At 35.3% G+C, this 21,779-nt stretch overlaps 2 protein-coding genes across 2 annotated transcripts; one reads left to right on the forward strand and one right to left on the reverse strand.

Moving 5' to 3' along the window:
- The first annotated feature begins 6,038 nt into the window (after positions 1-6,038).
- On the forward strand, positions 6,039-12,842 carry LOC149401946 (Major facilitator superfamily protein). The gene is made up of 6 exons (XM_089609611.1): positions 6,039-6,199; positions 6,310-6,527; positions 8,100-8,341; positions 8,707-9,027; positions 11,271-11,674; positions 12,088-12,842. The coding sequence occupies exons 1-6, from the start codon at positions 6,052-6,054 to the stop codon at positions 12,609-12,611; spliced, it is 1,857 nt and encodes a 618-aa protein (XP_089465737.1). The 5' UTR covers positions 6,039-6,051; the 3' UTR covers positions 12,612-12,842.
- A 271-nt stretch (positions 12,843-13,113) lies between these two features.
- LOC149401947 (endoglucanase 8-like) lies at positions 13,114-17,357 on the reverse strand. The gene is made up of 7 exons (XM_089609612.1): positions 16,741-17,357; positions 16,266-16,673; positions 15,749-15,841; positions 15,501-15,662; positions 14,420-14,531; positions 14,018-14,181; positions 13,114-13,943 (listed from the first exon to the last, which is right to left on the reverse strand). The coding sequence occupies exons 1-7, from the start codon at positions 16,960-16,962 to the stop codon at positions 13,623-13,625; spliced, it is 1,482 nt and encodes a 493-aa protein (XP_089465738.1). The 5' UTR covers positions 16,963-17,357; the 3' UTR covers positions 13,114-13,622.
- Positions 17,358-21,779: the final 4,422 nt, after the last annotated feature.

The raw sequence follows: 21,779 nt of genomic DNA on the forward strand, positions 1-21,779 counted from the left end.
CCGGGTTGGCCAACCCTTGTCGTCCCGGATTTTTCCCTTTTTGGCTGCCACACGGCCAAAGGCCTTCTAAATGGCCCTAAAATTTTCAAAATTCGACCATTTTGTCTTTGGAGGGTCTCTCCACTCACCAATTTAACTCCAACCTTATCCAAAACCCTCAAGACACCCAAAAAGAAGCTTCCCAACGCTTTCCTCACACCCCAACACCCTGAAAACTTATTAAAAACTCCTTCCTTCTTGACAATAAGGAGAGATCACTTCGTTTATAACAAAACACTAGACAAATTACTACACACTTTCTCTCCTCTCGTTACCATCACATATACACATTCCTTTCTCTCTTCTACCATCACATCAACACATATTTGTTCTTCCATCACTTCAATAACACTTTTTCTAGAGCACACCTCTCTCACATCACCATAACCACCTCAAATCTCCATCTTTCCACCACCAAATATCTATATTTCACTTTCACCTCAAGAACACATATTGACACCACCAAAAGAGTTATATTCATTCCTTTCTCTCTAGAATTCGATTGAAATATACTCTTCATCCATTTTTTACATACTTTTTCTCATACATTTTCACAGACATATCCATACCCATTTTCTTACATATTCTCGTCCATTGGCAACACATAAGTCCATTTATCAATTTTATCGAAGTGTTAAGGAGTTTGTTGAAACCATATTCACAAGTTTCTCACTTTACATAGAGATACATATCATCATTGACTCTTTACTATTCTCTTTTGTCAAATTGGCTAAGTAGGAGAACCAAATGAGATCCTATGGTGAACCACTCAAGGACGGAAGAGCTCGCCACCACCTAGAACCGCTCTCCTAGGAAACTTTAGAAATCTTGGTCATTTTGGGCTTGTCCCCATCCGCCTTGATTCCTTTGTGATCGAAGGAAGCCGTTGCTAGCCCCGAGACTATCCCTCCGAAGAGCCTTAGAAGTGGAGGCCTTGCGGTTTTTGAACCCTTGGTGACTCTAGTCCTCGGATCTAAGGGAAAAATCTCGCCCTCACGAGGTGTTGAAGCTGGAATCCTCCGTGGGATATACGTCGCAAATGTTGTGCAAAAAACCGTATTAACATTTTGGCTCTAGAAGAAAGGTTTTCTCGAGGACGATCACGAGACTCCCGCCGATAATAATTTTCTCCCCATGGAAAAAATATTTTAAAGACCAAGCTCACCCTTATCAAGACAAACTGAGGCATTATTTTACAAAAGATGCTACGTCGGAACGCCGTTTCCGAAGGTACCGCCCAAGCTTGAGGAGGAATTGTTGCTTGCAACACACGCTCACAAACTCAAGTCCGCCAAGTGCAAGCCCATGAGGCCCCCTAAAGGAGCGCCACTCTCGGGACCAACCCCGACAAAAGAGATGTCCGAATGGAGCGCCTCGAGAACAATCTCTTTCGGTTGACGGGAGCCCTCACAAGGGTCGGAGGCCATGAGACTTTCCGGAAGGAGATCTATGGCGACCAAGAGGGCTCAGAGGAGGCCCCCCACGGGAAAGAAGAGAACAAATCTCAACAAGCCCGAGGCGACAACCCTGCTCAAGAGAACATAGAGGGGGATGCCTCAGACCCGAGCATTTGAGACATCAACACCGGACACCAAGCCAACTAAAAAAACCAGAGGGGACGAGACCAACATGTTGGTCCACTCTCTCGTTGCCATGTGGCAGTGGCAGCGATAGACAACACTTTTATTTAGCGTCATCTATAGTTTTTGTCCACTCACACACGCGACCATGTGTCTGTGGCTGAGTATAGACGACATTGAAAATATATACACCATCTAAAAGGCCACGAACATGCATGTTTTTAAAAAAACGATTGCAGAGGTTTTGATGGTGCTTTTTGTGAAAGCACCGTCAACACTTTTATTTTTTGAAAACATTATTTGGTGGTACTCTTTTTTTTTAGCGACGTCTATTCCTTTTTCCAATCACAACCCACCACGGGGATGTGACAGGAAATAGACGACGTTCAAAGAAGAGTTCGTTATTCGTTTTCCCTCTACAAACCTCATTATTGCTCAAGTTTCCCCATTTGACCTGATTCCTGATTTCTATGAGTCCAGCCTTCAATTTTGAACTAGTTGCGGTTCTCAAATATCTTCTTGGTTTGGTGTTTCTCGAGTTCGCCAGCGGTAAAGGTTTTTATTTTTAAATGTTAAAAAAATATTTAGTTTAGTGTTTTCTTTATTTTGTATACTATTGTGTGTGTGTGTGTGTGTGTGAGAATTATTTCGGGCTCCATCGTTGTTTGCAAACTCTTTTTTATCTTGGATTTGTAATCCGACCGTCGCCGGTGAGTTTAACATAAATTTTGAATTGTTTGGTATTCAGATTTTTATGATTATATCTTAAAGTTGGAGTTTTCAACTTGTTGCGCGTAATTGTTTTGAGTTCGGGTTTAAAAAAAAACTAATGCAAGTTTGTTATTGATTGATTGTTGGAAACTGTGAATTTCAAATTTTAAATTTAGGTTTTTATTTTTTATATTTAAATTTCGATTTTGATTTAGCTTTTGAAATATGAATTGAAAAAAAAAATATTTGATTTGTGGTTTAATAATTGTAAAGAACAGTTTTTAAACATGATAAATTGGTTAATATATGTTAATAATACTTAATAGCGTTTACGAACAAATTTTTTATGAATCTGAAAAAGAAAAAAAAACGTGGAAAGCAAGAATAATTTAAAATAAAAAATTAAAAGAATAATCAACATAAAGAATGAGAGAATAAAAAAAATTAAGGATTAATATTAATGGTAGTTACTTGATTTAATTTAAGTAATAAAACCTGAGGCATGTGGGCTAGAATAAAATCTGAGGTATGTGGCCGGAAAAACAACATGACAATTGAGTCGTTTTGACTTTGTAAATAAAATCTCATGATTATTTACTTAAAATTTACTAAAAATTAACTAATAGGAAAATCTTAATGTTTCATATATATGACTATATAACGGGATGACAATTTTGCCCGTTACCTGCTTTAAACGGGTCGAGTAATATCCGCTCTTTTCGGACAAACGGGTCAATGGGTAATACCCGTTGTGATTTTAACAGGTCCGGATACGGATAACGGAATTGTCATTCCGCACCCGGTTATCCTTTACCCGGCCCGTTATTTGTAAAAATATTTAAATACACAATATATATTATACATTCATTTAGCTCAAACAAATAATATATTAAAATCAGCTTACATGCAATATTAGTATATATCCGTTACCTATATAAAATTTACAATAATATTAGAATGAAAAGGTTTCTATTATATCAAAAAAGTTTATAATATATAGTTTGTAATTATATATATATATATATATATATATATATATATATATATAATATGAATATGTGGTTCACATTATAAAGTTATAAAAATATATGCTACAATTATATGAATATAGCTTATAATATGTACGCTGAATATAATTTACAAAATATGTATATTAGTTTACAATATATACATACACACATATATATATATATACATATATGTATATATATATATATATCAACTAGTTTACCACTATTTTATTTAAGAAAATTATGTGACATATTTGAATATGGTTTTTTTTTTCCAGGTAAACGGTTAATACCCGACTCCGTACCCTTTTTTTTTATACAGGTAAACAGATACTGGGTACATTATTTTGAGTAAAACGGATACGAGTAACGAGTAAAAAAAATTAAACGAGTACGTGTAACGGAATTGATATACCCGACCTTACCGTATCTGTTGCCATTCCTAACTATATCTGCAGGACCTAAAAATAATGACTGTGCATTTAGTTTGTTAACAATCCGTTTTGTTTACCCATGTATACTATCTAGAATAATCTATAGACTATACTCTATAGATAATTGCAATGACTATTATCTAGTATACGATATTATAAACTTATACTAAATATTCATCTATGTTAGCTCTAAATAATTTTTTTTTTTTTTTTGGCTTTGTTCATATGTATGCACATGTAAATAATCACAAAGAAAATAGATGAAGATAATATCAAGAATCCCACGTTAAAAGTGTTAGATTTAACAAGATTATAAAAGTCTTAAATTATTTTTCTTATTATTAGTTTTGAGATAAAAAGAAATAGGGCTCTCTAGATATATAATCATAAAAACATTCAAATTTTTCCATATAACTGATTTTTAGTAAATTTTAAGCAAATAATCACGAAATTTTATTAGTAAAGCTAAAAAGACGTTAATAATTGCAAATAATCGTAAATAGCCGTAAATAAACTATCAGACTCCAAAGGTATAAATGGAATGTTAAAAGTATCCAAACAACATTACATCCCTATAATAATTATTTATTTAAAATTTATAATTTTTTTAATATTTATTAAGTCTCCAAATTTTGGTGACTCAGTTACTTATGAAAATTTTATGATACTTTAACATGAAACAAACGAATTCTATCTTAAAAATAGTGGTAAGGTAGGCAAAAAGCCGCACAGGCAAATGAAGGGAGAGGATTTTCTTTCTGTCGTTTGGTGAAAAGCAAAAAACAGAAACCCTAGTTCTAGTCGTTGCCACCGTCCTCCTTGGAACCCGGGACGTCGTCTGCACGTAACTGGCCTGGGGGGAGGGCCTTGTTCGTGTGCCTTTGCGATAGGATTTGAAGGTCCGATGGTTTCTATCTCCTAACCGAGCGCAGCTTCCGAGAGCGTGGCCTCTCCTCCGCCTCTGCGACGACGTGCCGTGCCGAGAGCCAACGAGATGTTGATTAGGTGGTGGTGTAGAGTTCTGGGCTTAGATCCGTTTTCTGAGACATAAATGATGTTGGGCTTTCGGATCCGGTCGGGTCATAGGCTCTTGTCCCTTTCCGTTCCAGACTGGCTGTGGCGGCATCGTTCTTCGAGCGGACTTGGTGCTAGCTGCTGACTAGTCTAAATATTTGTTTGGAGTTAAATATTTGGTTGGAGGAAGTATGTGTGGATGGGTATGGGACGTCCATTTTTTTTTTTTTTTTTTTTTTTTTTAATGGTCTTGTAGTCTTGGTTAGTGGGGTAGTGTACCTTGTCTTAGTTTTAGTCTGGCCAGTTTGGTTAGGAGGTTTTATTTGATGTTCTCTTTGAAGGAGTCCAAGGAGTTCGTGACGGATCCCGTCATTCCGAACAAAATAAAACCTTAACTTTTTTTACTTTACTTTATCGTTTTTTGCTTCTCATTTTTTTATTTCAGAACATTTATCTTGTTGTATGAGGTACCGATCTCGATCCGGAATCTTTGTATGGGTCATAGTCAAGTTCTGTTTGTTAATCAAAATTTCCGTTTGGATCTCCTTTGCGAGGCCTTTTCTTTTCCAAAAAAAAAAAAAAGCAGGCAAAAAGCCAAATAAAACCAAGGAATCACCAAAGTTAGCCTCTATATACAATATATACATTGAGTCTAGTCATTTAGCTTTTTAGTTGGGTAAATTGTGACAAAATAATTCGCATCACGTACGTGCTAAATGATATAGTACTGCCAAGAGCACGTCTGTTCAGCATGCCGACTGAGGAAAGGCTTTGTACGAATATCACATGCACATTCATTTGTATTTGTATTTGTATTTTGTATCACCTATGCAATATCACCACAACCAAATAACTCATTTTCGTCGTTTAAAAAAAAAAAAAAAAAAAAAAAACTCATTTTCGTGGAAATCAGAAAAAAACAAACAAAAATAAAATTCTTATTTTCATTGTCCATATATATATTTATTTATTTATCTGACATACATATTAATATATATATATATTTAAATTATTGCATGGTAGGATGATGTACATATATTTGTGACACCTGGCTAACTCACACTTATCCACACACACAAAAGAGAGAGAAAAAAAAAAGCAGTGACGTATTGCAAATTTCGCAATTCTATCCCAATTTTACGTCAATATATTTAACTAATAAATCAGACAAACAGAAATTATATAAACCACAAAAATAAAAAATAAAAAATACTAATAATACTAAAGCAGACCCACCGAACGACGTAACACTCTATATAAATAATGGAGCTGAAACAACAAAATTCAATGCGAGTACTACAAGGAAACAATATGGAAAAAATGGAAGAGAATGGAAACCCTAATAGTGGTAGCGGTGAAGTAGCAATTAAAAGGGAAAAGGGTGGTTTAATAACAATGCCTTTCATCTTCGGTAAGCAATATAGAACATCACTTCACGTCATATATATATATATATATAAATTAATGATTTTATTCTCGTATATATTTATGCGTTCATTTATAAATGATTGTAAATATCAGCGAATGAGATATGTGAGAAGTTGGCCGTGGTGGGATTTCAAGCGAACATGATAAGCTATTTGACGACGGAGCTTCATTTGCCGTTGACCAAAGCGGCAAATATAATCACCAACTTCGGAGGCACTGCGAGTCTCACTCCTCTCGCCGGAGCTTTTATCGCCGACGCCTTTCTCGGCCGCTTCTGGACCATCACCATCGCCTCCATCTTTTACCAATTTGTACTCTCTCTCTCTCTCTCTTCCATATATTTTATCTTAAGTATTTATATATTTGAAGAGTTATAGGTAGGCCGAGATGAAAAAAAAAATTCGATTATTAGTGTACGTTTATGAGAGAAATTGTCATTCTGACTATCTACGTCGGCGCCGGCGCAGCGATAATTTTTTAATTTTTTCTTTTTTTATATACCTTACTTGAGGTACTATATCTTGTGAGGATTATGTACATGACGTCATGTTTCCCAAAACATATATGTCGGTATCTCATTAAAAAAAATTATAAATATATAACTTTTTGTTCAAAGAGTGATAATTTCGTTTTTAAAATGCATACTAATATGGTTAGCTGAATTATTTCGTATTAATAAGATGGTATTTGTATATACACGTGTGTTTATTTTATATATATATATATATGTGTGTGTGTGTGTGTGTATATATATATATATAATTGGGATATGTGAATATTAACATGGCTGTTTAATTAGCATGAATAGTCTTCGAATTATCAATATTATGTGTTTTTTCAGCCCTTAATCATGATCTATATAAAATTATTACTAAGCTATTAATTTATAATATTTTGATTCTTTTATAAGAATATATATTTTTTTAATTAAATTCAAATTTTATAACAATTTATACTAGGGTTAAAGGTGGACAAGTTATTACGATCTGGTCTAAAATCGGTCAACAAACCAGTGTGAAATTTTTTAAGTTAGGATGGACCATTTAAGAAAACACATCAAATTGGATCAAACCTATTTAGACCGGTCTGGTTGGGTTTGAACCATGTCGAGCTTTTTTTTTTTTTAATTTTTTATAAGGGAATTGCTGGAAAAAAAAACATATTTATTAATCAAGATGTCTAACTCAAATCAACGTCCTAAAATTATATAAAAAAAAACTTAAAAATTTAAGACCGATCCGATCCCCATCTTAACTGCGGTCCCAATTTTTTTAAAAACGGAACGGATCGTTTTAGACCACTCCAAAAAATGGGACCTGATTGGATAAAAAAAGTTCCATTAGGTAAATAGTGACATTTATAGTTTGACATTGCTAAATAGCCAACGTTTCATTAATTTTAGGCAATAATCACTTTCATATATTTGCAAACGTAAATTATAGATAAATAAACACTTTTATTTAGGTCACGTCATCTTTATGGTTATTTACATAAGATTTACGAAACGTTAGTTATATAGCAATTCCAAACGTTTTAGTTTACTATTTACCTAATTTTTTAAAAATAAAAATGGTTTCAAACTATAGTGACGAACAGTTTTTCAATTTTATTCAACGTACACAGCTAATTTAAACCAATTAACAAATTAAGTAATTTTTTTTAACTTCAAAAACATTAAAAACTAAAAGACCATTTTTAAACTAAATGTCATAAAAAAAACTCACATATAAATATTTGTTAACTAGTATCATAACATTAAGTCGCATTAATACGCCAAAATTACTAAAAATTAGTCTATTTTTACTCCTTTTGTCTGTCTGTCAGCAAGTAATATTTATAATAAAACAAATTAATATTATGATCTGTGTGTGTGTGTGTGATAGGGGATGATTGGTTTGACACTATCAGCGGTGCTTCCACACTTGAGGCCACCGAAGTGCAAAGTGAGAGAAGCAGTGGTGTGCGAAGAAGCCGATCTGGGACAGCTGGCAGTATTGTACGGCTCTCTCTTGCTCACCGCCATCGGTGCCGGTGGGATTCGACCCTGCGTCGTCGCTTTCGGAGCCGACCAGTTTCACGAGAACGACCCAAAAGGACGCACCAAGACCTGGAAATACTTTAATTGGTATTTAAATAGGATACGATATAAATATGGACATATTAGGTTAAGACTTAAGTCATAGTTTTGTAGTTGGTTCAAAATTCTAATCACGGAGTTACTATACCATACATAAATACACAAAAAAATTAGTAAAATAGACAATTTAAACGTTTGACATTGCTAAATAGTCAATGTTTGGTAAATCTGAGATAAATAGTCATAAATAATGACATGGTCAAATATATGAAGGTGACTATTTATCTAAGATTTATGTATGTAAATACGTAAAAATAATGGCTATTTACCTAAGATTTACCAAATGTTGACTATTTAGTAATGTCAAACGTTTAAGTTGGTTATTTTTTTAATAGACCCATAAATAAATACAGGTACTATTTTACAATGGGGGTGTCAATACTAGTGGCTGTGACGGTGTTGGTGTACGTACAAGATAACGTAGGGTGGGGTTGGGGCCTAGGAATCCCCAGCGTAGCCATGTTTTTGTCTGTTGTGACGTTCGTGATCGGATATCCGCTTTACCGAAAACTCGACCCGGCCGGAAGCCCCTTTACCCGGCTTCTCCAAGTCTCCGTTTCCGCTTTCCGAAAGAGGAAACTTCGTTCCGATTCGGCGCTCGAGCTTTACCACAACCAAGAACTTGATGCCCCCATATCCCTTGGTGGCAAACTATTCCATACTAATCACATGAAGTAAGTTTTTTGTTTTTTGTTTTTTGTTTTTTGTTTTATAAGGGAGACAATATTAGTTCATAATACAAGAGTAGATATATACAAATATGAGTTATTGGAAAAATATGAAAATTTATTATGTTATCACACAAATACACTTCAAAATTAAATAAATATGAACAATATTATCTGAAGAATTATATACAAATAAGAGTTAATAAGTTGGTTATTACATATTATTACTTTTTTTTTTTTAAATTAGATAGATTTAAGAGTGTTAAATTATAAATATATAATTAATAGTGTCAATTTTGTCAATATCGGTTACACTTTTAGATCCGTCTAATTCGAAAAAAGTAATAATGTGAAATAAGAAAGGTTTGTTCTTACCGGTTTTCAAACCCTTATTATCTGTGAGATTCGATCCCGTCTTACCCACAAAAAGTAAAAAGAAAAGAAATAGTGGTTTTATCACAGCCTCACATGCTAGTATGGAATTGATGATTAGTGGTTTTAGACAGCTACGTAACTTCACTCTAGACAAAAATTAAGATATACGTACCTTTGTCGGCAAAGTTGGCCGTTTCAATTTGTGTCCGTGACTTCTAAATCGTATTTATAAGTTATAACTAACCATATTTATTAATTTATGCCTTGTCGTTTTCAATGTCAATTCGTTATTGTTTCTTCTCATCTAAAAAAGGGAACACTTGGCTATTCAAAACACATAAAGAAAGATATATCACAGTTCGCTTCCACAAAAGTCGGTTACAGTAACAAGATTAGATTGATTTAATGCAATTAGACCTTTCTCTAGCTAACTAGTCATGTGGCACAATTATTTTTAGCAAAACAGTAAAGTTTTATTTTTTTTTTCTTAATGCACTTACGGTTTGAGTATATTCACTACATGTTTGAAAGCGAAGTCCTTTTCTGTTTTTATGCTAACTTCGTACGTCTTTTTTTCAACAATTGTGACATTTGAACTATATTTTATAAAAATATAAGTATCAAATTGACGTGTGTTATGGTTCTATCTCAAAATCAATTCGTGGAATAACGTTTAACCTTTTAAATATTTGTTATTACTTCCTATTTGTCAAACTAGGATTCCTAACAATTATATAATATCTATTGAGCATCAGTCCTCTGAAAAATTTAGACAGTCGATTTTGTTTGATTATCATATATATATATATATATATATATATATTTATATGTATATAATATCTATTGAGCATCCATAAATTATATGATCCATAAATCGCACATATATGCGGACAAGGAACAGATATGGCTGTATCGTCAAAAGTTAAAATGTAATGCTATTAAAATAGACTATCTCTTTTAAGGACACAAAAACTTTATGTCACATTATTAGGCAGCCCAATCTTGTCGAGACACAAAGCTATCGAATTTTGTATTGAGGAAAAAAAAAAAACAAAACTGTTCTATATTGTGAAAACAAATATGAGGGGTCAATGGTTCGTTTATCAGTTTGATTAATAATTCGTTTACAGATACGATTACTGTCTCTTATTTTATTTTTCCTTCCTATGGAACACACTGCTATACCTCCAAAATATATTAGAACTCTCATTTAAATAACAATATGGTAATAATTCTTCTAGAAGAAAAAGAAAAAACAGTTCTTCCAAAAACATTTTTTTTTTCAATGAAATGTTACCTACTATTTTAAACATTTAAAAATGGGTCTATTAAGAAAATAGCTAACTTAAATGTTTGACATTGTTAAATAGCCAACATTTGGTAAATTTTAAGTAATTAAGTAGTCACTTTTACACGTAAATCTTAAGTAAATAACTACTTTCATATACCAAATGTTGACTATTTACCTAATATTTACGTCTGAAGGTTGTCGATTTAACTAAAATTTACTAAATATTGAAAATTTAGAAATGTCAAATGTTTAAGTTGATTATTTTTCTAATTTTCTATTTAAAAAGCCGTTCTTTTTTCTTGCAATGTTCAACCTTTTGATTTTAATTAACCTTTTGAACGTCTGATTTTCTCCATTGACAACCTTTTTTTTTTTACTATTGTTCTTTTTTTTTCAATTCTAAATGTTGCATATGGGAAATTTTTTATAAGCTATATATTATATGTAAATATAATTTAGTCTCTTAGTCTGTCATGAGGTTGACTGTTTACTCTCTGTCTCTCTCGTACAATACTTAAGTTAAATTTTTGTTACCAGGACTTGATGATTAATGTAGAGAAAAAAATATGGGTTATGAATGCAGATTTCTAGACAAGGCAGCGAGGGTGATGGAGCAAGAAGAAGGTGTGAAATCGCCGAACTTGTGGAGGCTCAACACTGTCCATCGCGTGGAAGAGCTTAAATCGGTGATCAGAATGCTTCCCATTTGGGCGTCGGGGATCTTACTCATCACGGCGTACGCTCAACAAAGCACGTTCTCGCTCCAACAGGCCAAAACCATGAACCGAAACCTCACAAAGTCCTTTCAAATCCCGGCCGGATCTATGTCCGTTTTCACCATCGTGAGCATGCTCTTCACCATCGTCGCCTATGACCGCGTCCTCGTTCCACTCACCAGGCGACTCACCGGCCTAGACCGCGGGATTACGTTTCTCGAGAGAATGGGAATCGGATTTGTTATCTCTATCTTCGCAACCCTTGTCGCAGGCAAGCATACTATCATTTTATAATTAGGATAACTAAAAATTAATCGGAAATACCATCGTATAGTTTGAAATCAAAAGTAAAAATAAAGAGTAATTAAAAGGGTGATGTAGCCAAATAGCCAATTTAAAGTTATGAATTTGCAAAGTAGCTAAAGTTTGTCTTAATTTAGTGAAATAGCCAAAATGTGCAGCAATTTGGTTTCAAAAAATTTTTTGACCCCAATATTAATTTTTTTGAAAGTGATATATTGCTTATAATAATCGTAAAAAAATTTAATCATGGTTGTCAAAAAAATTTGGAATACGTAAATTTGGTTACTTTGCTGAAAAGTTGAAAATTTGGCTATTTTGCTAATCAATAAGTTTCAAATGATTATTTTGTACAATTTTTCCTAATTAAAATCTCTTTTTCAGGCTTCGTGGAGATTAAGCGAAAGAATGCTGCCTCGACCCATGGGTTGACGGACCATCCCGAGGCAACGATACCTATCTCGGTGTTTTGGCTAGTACCTCAGTATAGCCTCCACGGCGTAGCCGAGGCCTTCATGTCCATCGGCCACTTGGAGTTCTTCTACGACCAAGCGCCCGAGAGCATGAGAAGCACCGCCACGGCTCTCTTCTGGGCCTCCATATCCGCCGGGAATTACATAAGCACTCTCTTGGTCTCCCTCGTCCACAAGTACACCGCGGGCCCCGCGGGCTCCAATTGGCTCCCCAACAGAAATTTAAATAAAGGGAAGTTGGACTACTTTTACTGGCTCATAACCCTCTTACAAATTTTCAATTTTATATACTATGTGTGTTGCGCCAAAATGTATACTTTCAAGCCGCTTGAGGCTGTTGGGAAGGAGGGTCATGCGGATTCGGATTACTCGGGTTTAAATGGGGTAGTAGAGCTCGCTAATACTAGTAATAATAGGGGTTTAGTCGTCGATTAAATTTATTATATAGCTAGCTAATATGTCATGATATGTATGTCTCTGCTGAAAAATAAATTATGAAGATTTTATGGATTCATGATAATGAAAAACTAGAATATATAATTGATCCAAAATTTAATCAGCCTCGAGATGATCAAATACGTTTATTTTTCCCGTCATTGATGTCTTCCTTTATTTTTCTTTGACGATTAAATCATTTATATATGTTTGTTGACATATATTTTTCTTCGTATACGATTATTAAAAATTAATTTATATTATATTATATAGTTTTAAGTAACATGTGTTTCTATCTGATAGGTATAGAAAACTATTCATTATGTATATCCATATTTTTCTTTAGAATTAATATTGTATTTATTCTGTTCACGTGTGTATCCATATTTTATAAGTTTACTTATTTCTTATGTATCTAATTATTTCTCATGTATCTACCGATTTTTATAAAGAAATTTATTACAAATTAAGCCATTTGAAAGGTTTAAAGCCTTTTTTTTTTTTTTTTGGTCTACCATGAACAAAATCCTACACCAACAATCCTTATTCACTCTTTTATTTTCATTAATTGCTAGCTTGCAAAACTAATTTAACATTTAATAGTTTACTAAATTTATATTTGGTAATGTCTACTTTGCTACACAGCTCATTCTAGAAGTATATATCATTATCTTATTTATTTTAATGAGAGTTTACACAACTTGGAATACAACTTTTGAGTAAAGATTCATCAGATAGAAATGAGATAAAAGAGGAACTCTCTACATATCAAGGAAAAGAGCCAAATTATTGAAATGAAAATTGCAAACTTCCCAACTCCCGAGAATTTTCCTTTATTGTCAAGTTAAATATAAATCAAACTCTTCTTACCAATAATGAGCTTACCAAGAAATTTTTTCTTACTCATCATCACTCATCAATAAATTTTCAAAAACAAAGTTGATAGCGCTTTCACGATAAACTAATTTAATTTTCATGTATTTTCTCGTCCGTCTACATTTTGTAGGATATTCAGTGGGCTGAGAAATACGCAAGGAGGCCCACTAAAGGAGCGTTGATATAAGTTGTGGGCTCAGACTCCTCAAAGAAAGGCCTCGAGTCAGGAAAAGCGTCTGAGCTATTGGGCCCACCAACCACGGCTCCAACAAGCGTGTTCGGATTCGGGCTTGGGCTCGCGAAATAGCCCGACCCGGCTTTGCACCCGATCCGGGCCGGGTGGGCCTGTACGGATGGCAGCGAGCTAGCCCGGTGATGGATCCTCTCTGGGTAGCGTCTACCGTACCCTACCATGTACGACATCCCCAGCGGATTATCTCCTAAGATGTAATCCACCTGAAATTCACAACATATTTGGTTTGGTACGATTCCAATATGTTTTGATGCAGAATAGTCTCTCTATCCCTCACCTGACGTTTCGCCAACTGTCGGAGGAGCTGAGGGGAAGCGGAGGTCTCGCCACATGGCACATTCTTATTGGCGTGGCGTAGATAGTTGGAGTAGGTCAGAAGCAAAAATGAGAGCGAGGTTACATGTTGCATGTTACTTCCTCCGGGCTTAAAGATCAACCCACCTTGAAAACAAATTGTGCCAAATTAATAATTCGAAATTAAAGATAACAAATATAACTAAAAGATACGGTAAAAAAGGAGCAATTTTGGAAATTGCCAAATTTGCCTCCCTAGGTTAGAATAAGTTATTTCATTGCACAAGTGGACATCTTTTTATTGACCATTATTCCAAAAAGTTAATATATATTTTTAAAATATTAAGAATTGAAATTAATTGGGAAACAGGAGTGCAAATAATACCTGGCGAATACTGAACTTGTGGATGAGAAATTCCAGGCAACAAAGAACAGATAAATCCGTCGGCGTTTTGCTTGAAAGATTCGAAATAGTCAGCTCTTCCCATTAGCACTTGCTGTCAACATTTTTCACCCAAAAGTAAATTTAAAACTCAATTGATTTTTTAGATTTTGATAGAACTATTCAGCCTGACACGTTGCGTTATTTTCAAATGCCAAGCCCAATGCACCTAAATCTTATTAACGATTGTCAAAACCTCTTTACGTATTTAGTACGTTCATACATTCGTGTATGGCTAAAGTCTATTATTAAGTGAATGATCGTTCTTTTTTGTTTTTTGCTTTTTTTAAGAATCTGAAAGAACAGAGGTGTCAAAATCACTATAAATAATACAAGTATTTTTTTTAAAGATATATTCAATGACCAATAGCAATATGGGAAAGAGCCAATGTCAGTCTAAGGAGTGACTCTGGTTTATATTGGGCCTATTGGGCCCACATTTACACACAGGCAAAGTAGTAGACTTTGGAGCCCTCAAAACACTACTTCCCACAATTCGCTTTCTATCTTTGAAAATTCTTTTCCCTCTCAGTGAAGAAAACTAAGAAAATCGGTGGAGGGTAAAAGTCAATACTACCCTTGAATAGATAAAAACTGACATTTCTAAAAAGACTGACTTAAATCTTATTGGACTTTTTGAGTCGTTGTGAATTTCGCATCAAATCGAGGCTTAATAAACGGTGCTCACGGGTCACGCCACATGAAATGAAAGCCTAATTCTTAGGCAAAGTCATAGCCAATCATCAATTTTTTTAACTTTGTATTCTCATTCTTGACTATTAATTATATATTTCATACACTGTACGGATCACTAAAATTTTCTAAGATCCTATTGGTTTAACTTAAACCACAAAAGAACAGACAAAAGATACAATGCGAGTGTGACCATTTGCTTCTCTCGATATACACTCTCCTAAAAAAAAACCAAATGAGGGTCCCACGAATCATCGAGCGCCACGTCATTGGCAGATGGGCTTAAGTTAAAACATGATATTAATTAATAAAAGGAAAGGAATGATGGTACCTTGGAAATGAGGACGTTAATGCCAGCATGTTTGTTATCCCAACCGAACTCGTTGATGGAATCGCCGGCTCTCAAAACGACTTCGTTTCTCACTATGTATTCTCTGTACTCTCTCCTACGAGACGCTCTGTGCAGCCACGCAGCTCCCCATAGCAACTCGTCCTGTGTGCCACGTCACATCAACACACGCGCTCACTCTCTCTCTCTCTCTCTCTCTCTCAACACGTGACATTTAAGTAACTAATTACCTGAAAGCCGTTCACATCGCAATAGAAAGGGCACACGGCAGAGTACAGGCTGTTACTGTACGCCCCACGGTGCTTGTCTGCGAACCCGAAAACCTATTCACATTTCACATTACCACTTTTTCATCTTCAACGTCCTTGTTTATTTTTTATTCACTTTTTTTTTTTACCCTTTTTTCTACCACAACTAGATTTCCCTTTTCGTACACCAGAGAATCTAAAAGAAATAGTTTCTGATTTACTGTGACTGTGGTATTTTTCTTAAGGGAGAAAATGGATAACGTATATTAATAAAATAATATACGTTATATTTAAAAAAAAAAATCAATCTACGTTAAAAAAACTCAAAAATGTTAGGGAGTGGAAAACTGAGTCCTGAACGGCAATGAAAAATAAGAAAACAAAGCAAAACCGTAAGGACGAAAATGGTAAAAATATAATAGGAGTACTAAATAGTATTTGCATTAAAAAAAAAAAAAAAAACTAAATTATTTGTCGTATTTGGTCCGTACGTACGTACCCGAATGGCACGGGAGAGAAGAAGCCTGGAGTAAGCGGGGTCGCGGGACCGGAAGACGATCGACGCGGCGGCGAGCGCGGCGGCGGTTTCACCGGCGACGTCAGAACCAGGGTGAGACCGGTCGATCTTATAGACTGTTCGGAGAGTGTCCATGTCCTCCGGTCTCTCCCAGCAATTGTGGTCGGAATACGCATCGCCGACCTGAACGTAAACCACGCCGGGAACAGCCGTTGCCTTCAGGAGATAGTCCGTCCCCCACCGCACCGCCTTCACCGCTTGCCGGAGCTCCGGTCCCATGTTCCGGCCGAAATCTATCACGCTCCACGAAAGCATTGTCATCGTGAAAGCCATCGGAAATCCGAACTTCACGTTGTCTCCCGCGTCGTAGTAACCGCCGGTCAAGTCAACCTGCAATTGATCGAGAAATTAGCATTTCCGCCGGAACTTAGGTGAAGGAAATTTACGAAATGCGTACTCCGGCGGAAGCGCCGTCGTGGATCGCGGAGTCTCGGCGCCATCGGAGGCGTTGGTCCGGCGGGAGTTTTCCGGAGCGTTGGCCTTCGAAAAAGAGGATGCTCTTTCTCAGAGCGTCGTGGTAGTCGTGTCTGTCTCCCATTGGCTGGAGAGGAAGGACGAGAAGGAGTAGAGCTAAGGCGCGAAGCACCGGAATATTCCCCGCAACGGCGTTTCGCGCCATTTCTTTATACGCAGCGAGAGTGAGAGTGAGAGATACAGAGAGAAAGCGTTTCAGCGTGTGCCGGTTCGGGTTAACGGAATTGGGATCTTTTTTATATATATAGAAGAAAAAGTGTCATTGGATACCAGAGTTTCGGCCAATGGGGAACTTACACGTGGAAGGAATTACTGTTGGGATTCCAATGGGCTTATCTTGGGCTTTGATGGGACCGGTGGTTATTGGGCCGGGTCATGATGATTTTGATGATTGGCGGTGAGCAGAGGATTGAAAGAATAATGGAAGAGTTTGGTTTGGTGGATCACCGTTGGATTATGGCACACACATGGAGGCCATGAGAGGTGTTGGGTCCCACATCGGAAAGTTGGGAAAAAAGAATATGGAAGAAAGACAGAACGACAATCATATCATCCTGGGAATAATTGTTATGCGAAAAGAGACGAAAAAAAATGAAGAATACTTATCCAAAAGAGTTATCGTAGAAGAGTGGTAGAGAAGTAAATGGCAAGGACTCTAACCGTTTATCGTTTGTTTGGAAGTTGCTGAAATTGAGTTTCTTTGTTTTAGTTATTTAAATAAATGCATTATATTTATTATGATCCAAATAGTGCTGCCTATAGTATACGTTGATTCGGTTGAAATTTTTGTTTAAATCCTAGATTGTGTGGTCCAATGGTTGAAATGTTTCTAGGCCCATATGTGTGAAAGAGGAGAATAAAAAAAAGTATCCGTTGTGGTTTGTACGATTCGTATTTGTTGAGTTAGCGAGTGAGATTTCTATATGGGTGATCAGGAAAAAGAAAAAAAAAAAAAACCCCCCTCAATTTTAGTATTTTTATCTCTCCGTTTAATTTTGATTTTGTTTGTTCGAAATTTTCTAATAAAATTAGGGTAAAACATTCATAAATATAAGTGTATAGCATTTTAATACAAGCACAACACAGATTTAGATCAAAATGATTTAGGTGATCGCTTATTTTGTGTATGTATATGCTAGAGAAAAAAAAATGACATAAATCAATTGAATATCGAGCACACATAAGACTCTTTCAAATTACCTACATTGATTGATGTAGAGATCCAAGCAACTATCTGATGTGTTGGTCGCATTTCTTTTTATTAGGATTCTTAAAAATCACATAAAACGATTTATGTGTTTAAATGCGAAAAAGAAGAATTCATAAGAAATTATAATTCAAAAAACATGCTTGTTAGTCCCAGATTATTATTCCATTTTAGATGAATATGGATGGTGCGACTTTTCAAAACAACCATAAGAGAGAGATACAAGATTTAAGAATGACCTACTACAAATCTCTATTGGGTTTAGTGTCCACAAATAATAAGTCCTTTTACAAGGCAATTGGATATGATGACTGAAGTAAATCAATAAAATGAAACATTCAGGTTTTGTCCAAAGTTTGAGTTATGATTATAAGATTTTTGTCTTGAAATAACTTGCCAACAGCAACTCAACATCTCTTCCTCGTTACATGTATGGATCCAAGCACTAATACAGAATCCGATAAGGTCATGCCACTAGTATACTCTCTTTCAAAGCAACAAACTAGCACATGACATGTGTCAAAGATGATAAAAGCAACTCGTTTTTTTTTTTCTTTTCTTCTCAAACAGATTAATATTACAGAACTAAGGACATTCACATTTAGAGACCATGGGAGGAAGATTCGTGGTTGCAAACTCCCTATAACAACCAGTTTTGACGGTCCACTTACAATCATTGTGAACAAGCCTATTACTATTTCTAAAAATCCAAAATAAATTAAAATCTTCAAACTGAAAAAGTAAATATCGGCAAAACTCAAAGCCACCCATTAGTCTTCAATCCGATCAAAAGTCGTTGTCATTACAAGCTTTGACCAAGAGGGCCGGATTTCGTCATCCCCATCTCTAACGCTTGTGATTGCTTTCATAACATTTTCATGTGCATCGCTGGCTATTCCAACCCACCTGCTTTCATCAAATTTTCAGGCTGCATCCGTTGTGATCCAAATTCACTCCTCAAATGATGAACATGAAATGTCGCTTTTTACCATTGGAATGTGGTTTTGTGAACAGCTCAGATTCCGTATGAACGTCAATGTGGTATTCGATGTGGTCTTTGTTACGGTTTTAAATCCCAAAAAAATAAACCTAATTCAATTCAAGAGAAACCAAAACATAGATCTTAATAGCGGAAGCGTACCTGAATCAATGGATTGCAAACACAAAGAGTTGGATGGTCTTCTGATTGCAGTTTGGCTAAGTCTGGAGAATTCTTGTTGATGGGGATACAAGAAAATTATCGTACGTACTGCAATCAGGGACCTACCCTGTTATTAATAACTGCCAGGCAGTTACTAATAACTATTGCTTATTTCTAATTTGACCCCTCATCAAATTAGATTAGCACTTGTGGTAGCCACATAATAATTTCATGACAAATATGTCCTTAAGTCACAAACTTTATTTTAAATTAGACCACATCAATTTTAACTTAATTAATAATGACCCAACACATTTATTTAATGACATTAGTAGTCCCAAAATTATTCCAACAATCTCCCACTGGACTACACATGTATAAAATAAATGTGTCAACCTTAGCGCGCATAAAATGTTTGTCATTATCATGATGTGACATATTACAATCTCGTCCATCAATTACATCAATATAGGATCAAAGTTGTTTTCGTTGTATCAATCACAACTAAACACGTCAATAGTCACATACATCAATATAATCAAATGACATAGATCAATCATGAATATGTGGTAGATAAAATTATATGCAAGGTGATCTATTCATATCAATTTTATCTGATCCTACTTTAAAGAGATCAAACTTTATCCTGAATATGCAAAATGTAATAAACTAATACCATAAATCTGATCAGAAACAACACAAGCAAACATAAAGCACACAACATAAATAAAACAAATAAGCAAACTCCCACCGAATCTAGATATCCTGAGCTCTACAACACACATATGAGAAGTGTGTCCTTGAAAGACCTTCGGTGGTAGACCCTTTGTAAGAGAGTCCGCTATCATGGAGTTTGTTCCTAAATGCTCTATGTAAATCTGTCCACTTTGCACTCTTTCCTTAACAACTAAGAACTTGATGTCGATATGTTTCGACTTCGTCGAACTCTTGTTGTTGTTGGAATACATTACGGCTGATTTATTGTCACAATATAACTTAAGCGGCCTTTCAATTCCTTCCACAATACGCAGCCTCGTGACAAAATTCATCAGCCATATACCATGGTTGGATGCCTCATAATATGCTACGAATTTTGCTGTCATGGTGGATGAAGTTATAAGAGTCTGTTTTGCACTCTTCCATGATACAGCTCCACCACCCAACAAATAGACATAGCCTGATGTGGATCTCAAACTATCTTGGCATCCCGCAAAATCGGAGTCAGAATAACCAATGATCTCCAAATGGTCTGACCTCCTATATGTGAGCATGTGATCTTTTGTTCTTTTCAAGTACCTCATGACTCATTTGGCTGCTTTCCAATGATCCGTACCTAGATTGCTTAAGTATCTGCCTAAAACTCTAACAATATACGCAATATCCGGACGCGTACAAACCTGAACATACATAAGACTCCCAATTGCCGAAGCATAGGGAATCTGTAGTGCTGGACCTTTATCTTTAGCAGCCTCATTTTTCCTCTTAAGATTCTTACTTTTAGAGGTACTTGCGAAATGAGCACTTTCAGTCTTATCTTGCTTCAATCTTTCCTCCTATTGAACACAAAATGAAATGAGCTCGTTAAGAGACCATTTCTCTTTCTGGCAGTTATAACTGACCTGAAATTGACTGAATTCAGGAGGGAGAGATATAAGGACCAAATGGACAAGCAAGTCATCCGATAACTCAAATTTGAGTCATTTCAGCTTTGAAGCAATATGAGACATTTCCATAATGTACTTCCTTATGTTTTCATTGCCCTTGAACTTCATTGAAATAAGCTTCTTTAAAAGAGTGCTCGTTTCAGCTTTATCGCTCGTTTCAAAGCGCTTTTCGATTTCGGCAAGAGAATCTTTGGCATTGGTGACCTGTTCAGACACCGCACCCCTAAAAGCTTCAGGTATGCCGCGCTTAATGATCATAAGACTCATTCGGTTAGAACGGTCCCACTTCTCATAGATCCGCCTATCATCGGCGGAACTAGCATCCATAAGAGAAGTCGGTTTATCCATTCTAAGCGATAAGTCAAGATCCATGCAGCCAAGAACAATCATCATGTTCTCCTTCCAATCCTTAAAGTTGTTACCATTAAGGACCGGAACCGAATTGAGATTAGCAGATACAGTAGCAACAACTGAAATAGAACAATACAATCACATAAACATATATACGCAAAAATTAACCTTAATAAGCAATAAAATTCAAATAATGGTAAATCTCATCCCAAGATACCTAATGCAACATCAATATCAAGTCTTTGGACAATAATATTAACTGCTAATGGTAATCTTGTTGTAATGATCAAACACTAACAATAAGGCTCGTAAAAAATTAACCAATCTTTGGATCGATCAATTATTCACAAGTAAAACTTTACAATTGTTACATGTTTATCATCACAAATATGTATATGTAATTTGGCCAGTCACTAATCTTCCTTTGGGCCGACTAGTATCCGCATAAATTAACAAATACACAACATCTAAAATTCTTCATAAATAATCTAGACAAGAGAGTTCATTTTGACGACATTTTTGTTTCGACTCTTTATTAGGAATAATAGACCAATTTTATATATAATATACCATTAATTTGAATAACTTAAGGTTAATAT

Source organism: Urtica dioica, chromosome 3, assembly GCF_054948205.1.
Source record: "Urtica dioica subsp. dioica isolate 48M chromosome 3, U.dioica_male_clone48M_v1_H2, whole genome shotgun sequence".
Classification (NCBI taxonomy): Eukaryota; Viridiplantae; Streptophyta; class Magnoliopsida; order Rosales; family Urticaceae; genus Urtica; species Urtica dioica.

Coding starts and splice junctions, on each gene's coding strand:
- LOC149401946 (XM_089609611.1), top strand. CDS start 6,052: ATGGAGCTGAAACAACAAAATTCAATGCGAGTACTACAAGGAAACAAT. Junction 6,200..6,309: donor AACAATGCCTTTCATCTTCG/GTAAGCAATATA, acceptor TGTAAATATCAG/CGAATGAGATATGTGAGAAG. Junction 8,342..8,706: donor ACCTGGAAATACTTTAATTG/GTATTTAAATAG, acceptor AAATAAATACAG/GTACTATTTTACAATGGGGG.
- LOC149401947 (XM_089609612.1), bottom strand. CDS start 16,962: ATGGCGCGAAACGCCGTTGCGGGGAATATTCCGGTGCTTCGCGCCTTA. Junction 16,674..16,740: donor ACGACGGCGCTTCCGCCGGA/GTACGCATTTCG, acceptor GATCAATTGCAG/GTTGACTTGACCGGCGGTTA. Junction 14,182..14,419: donor ACAAGTTCAGTATTCGCCAG/GTATTATTTGCA, acceptor TTTGTTTTCAAG/GTGGGTTGATCTTTAAGCCC.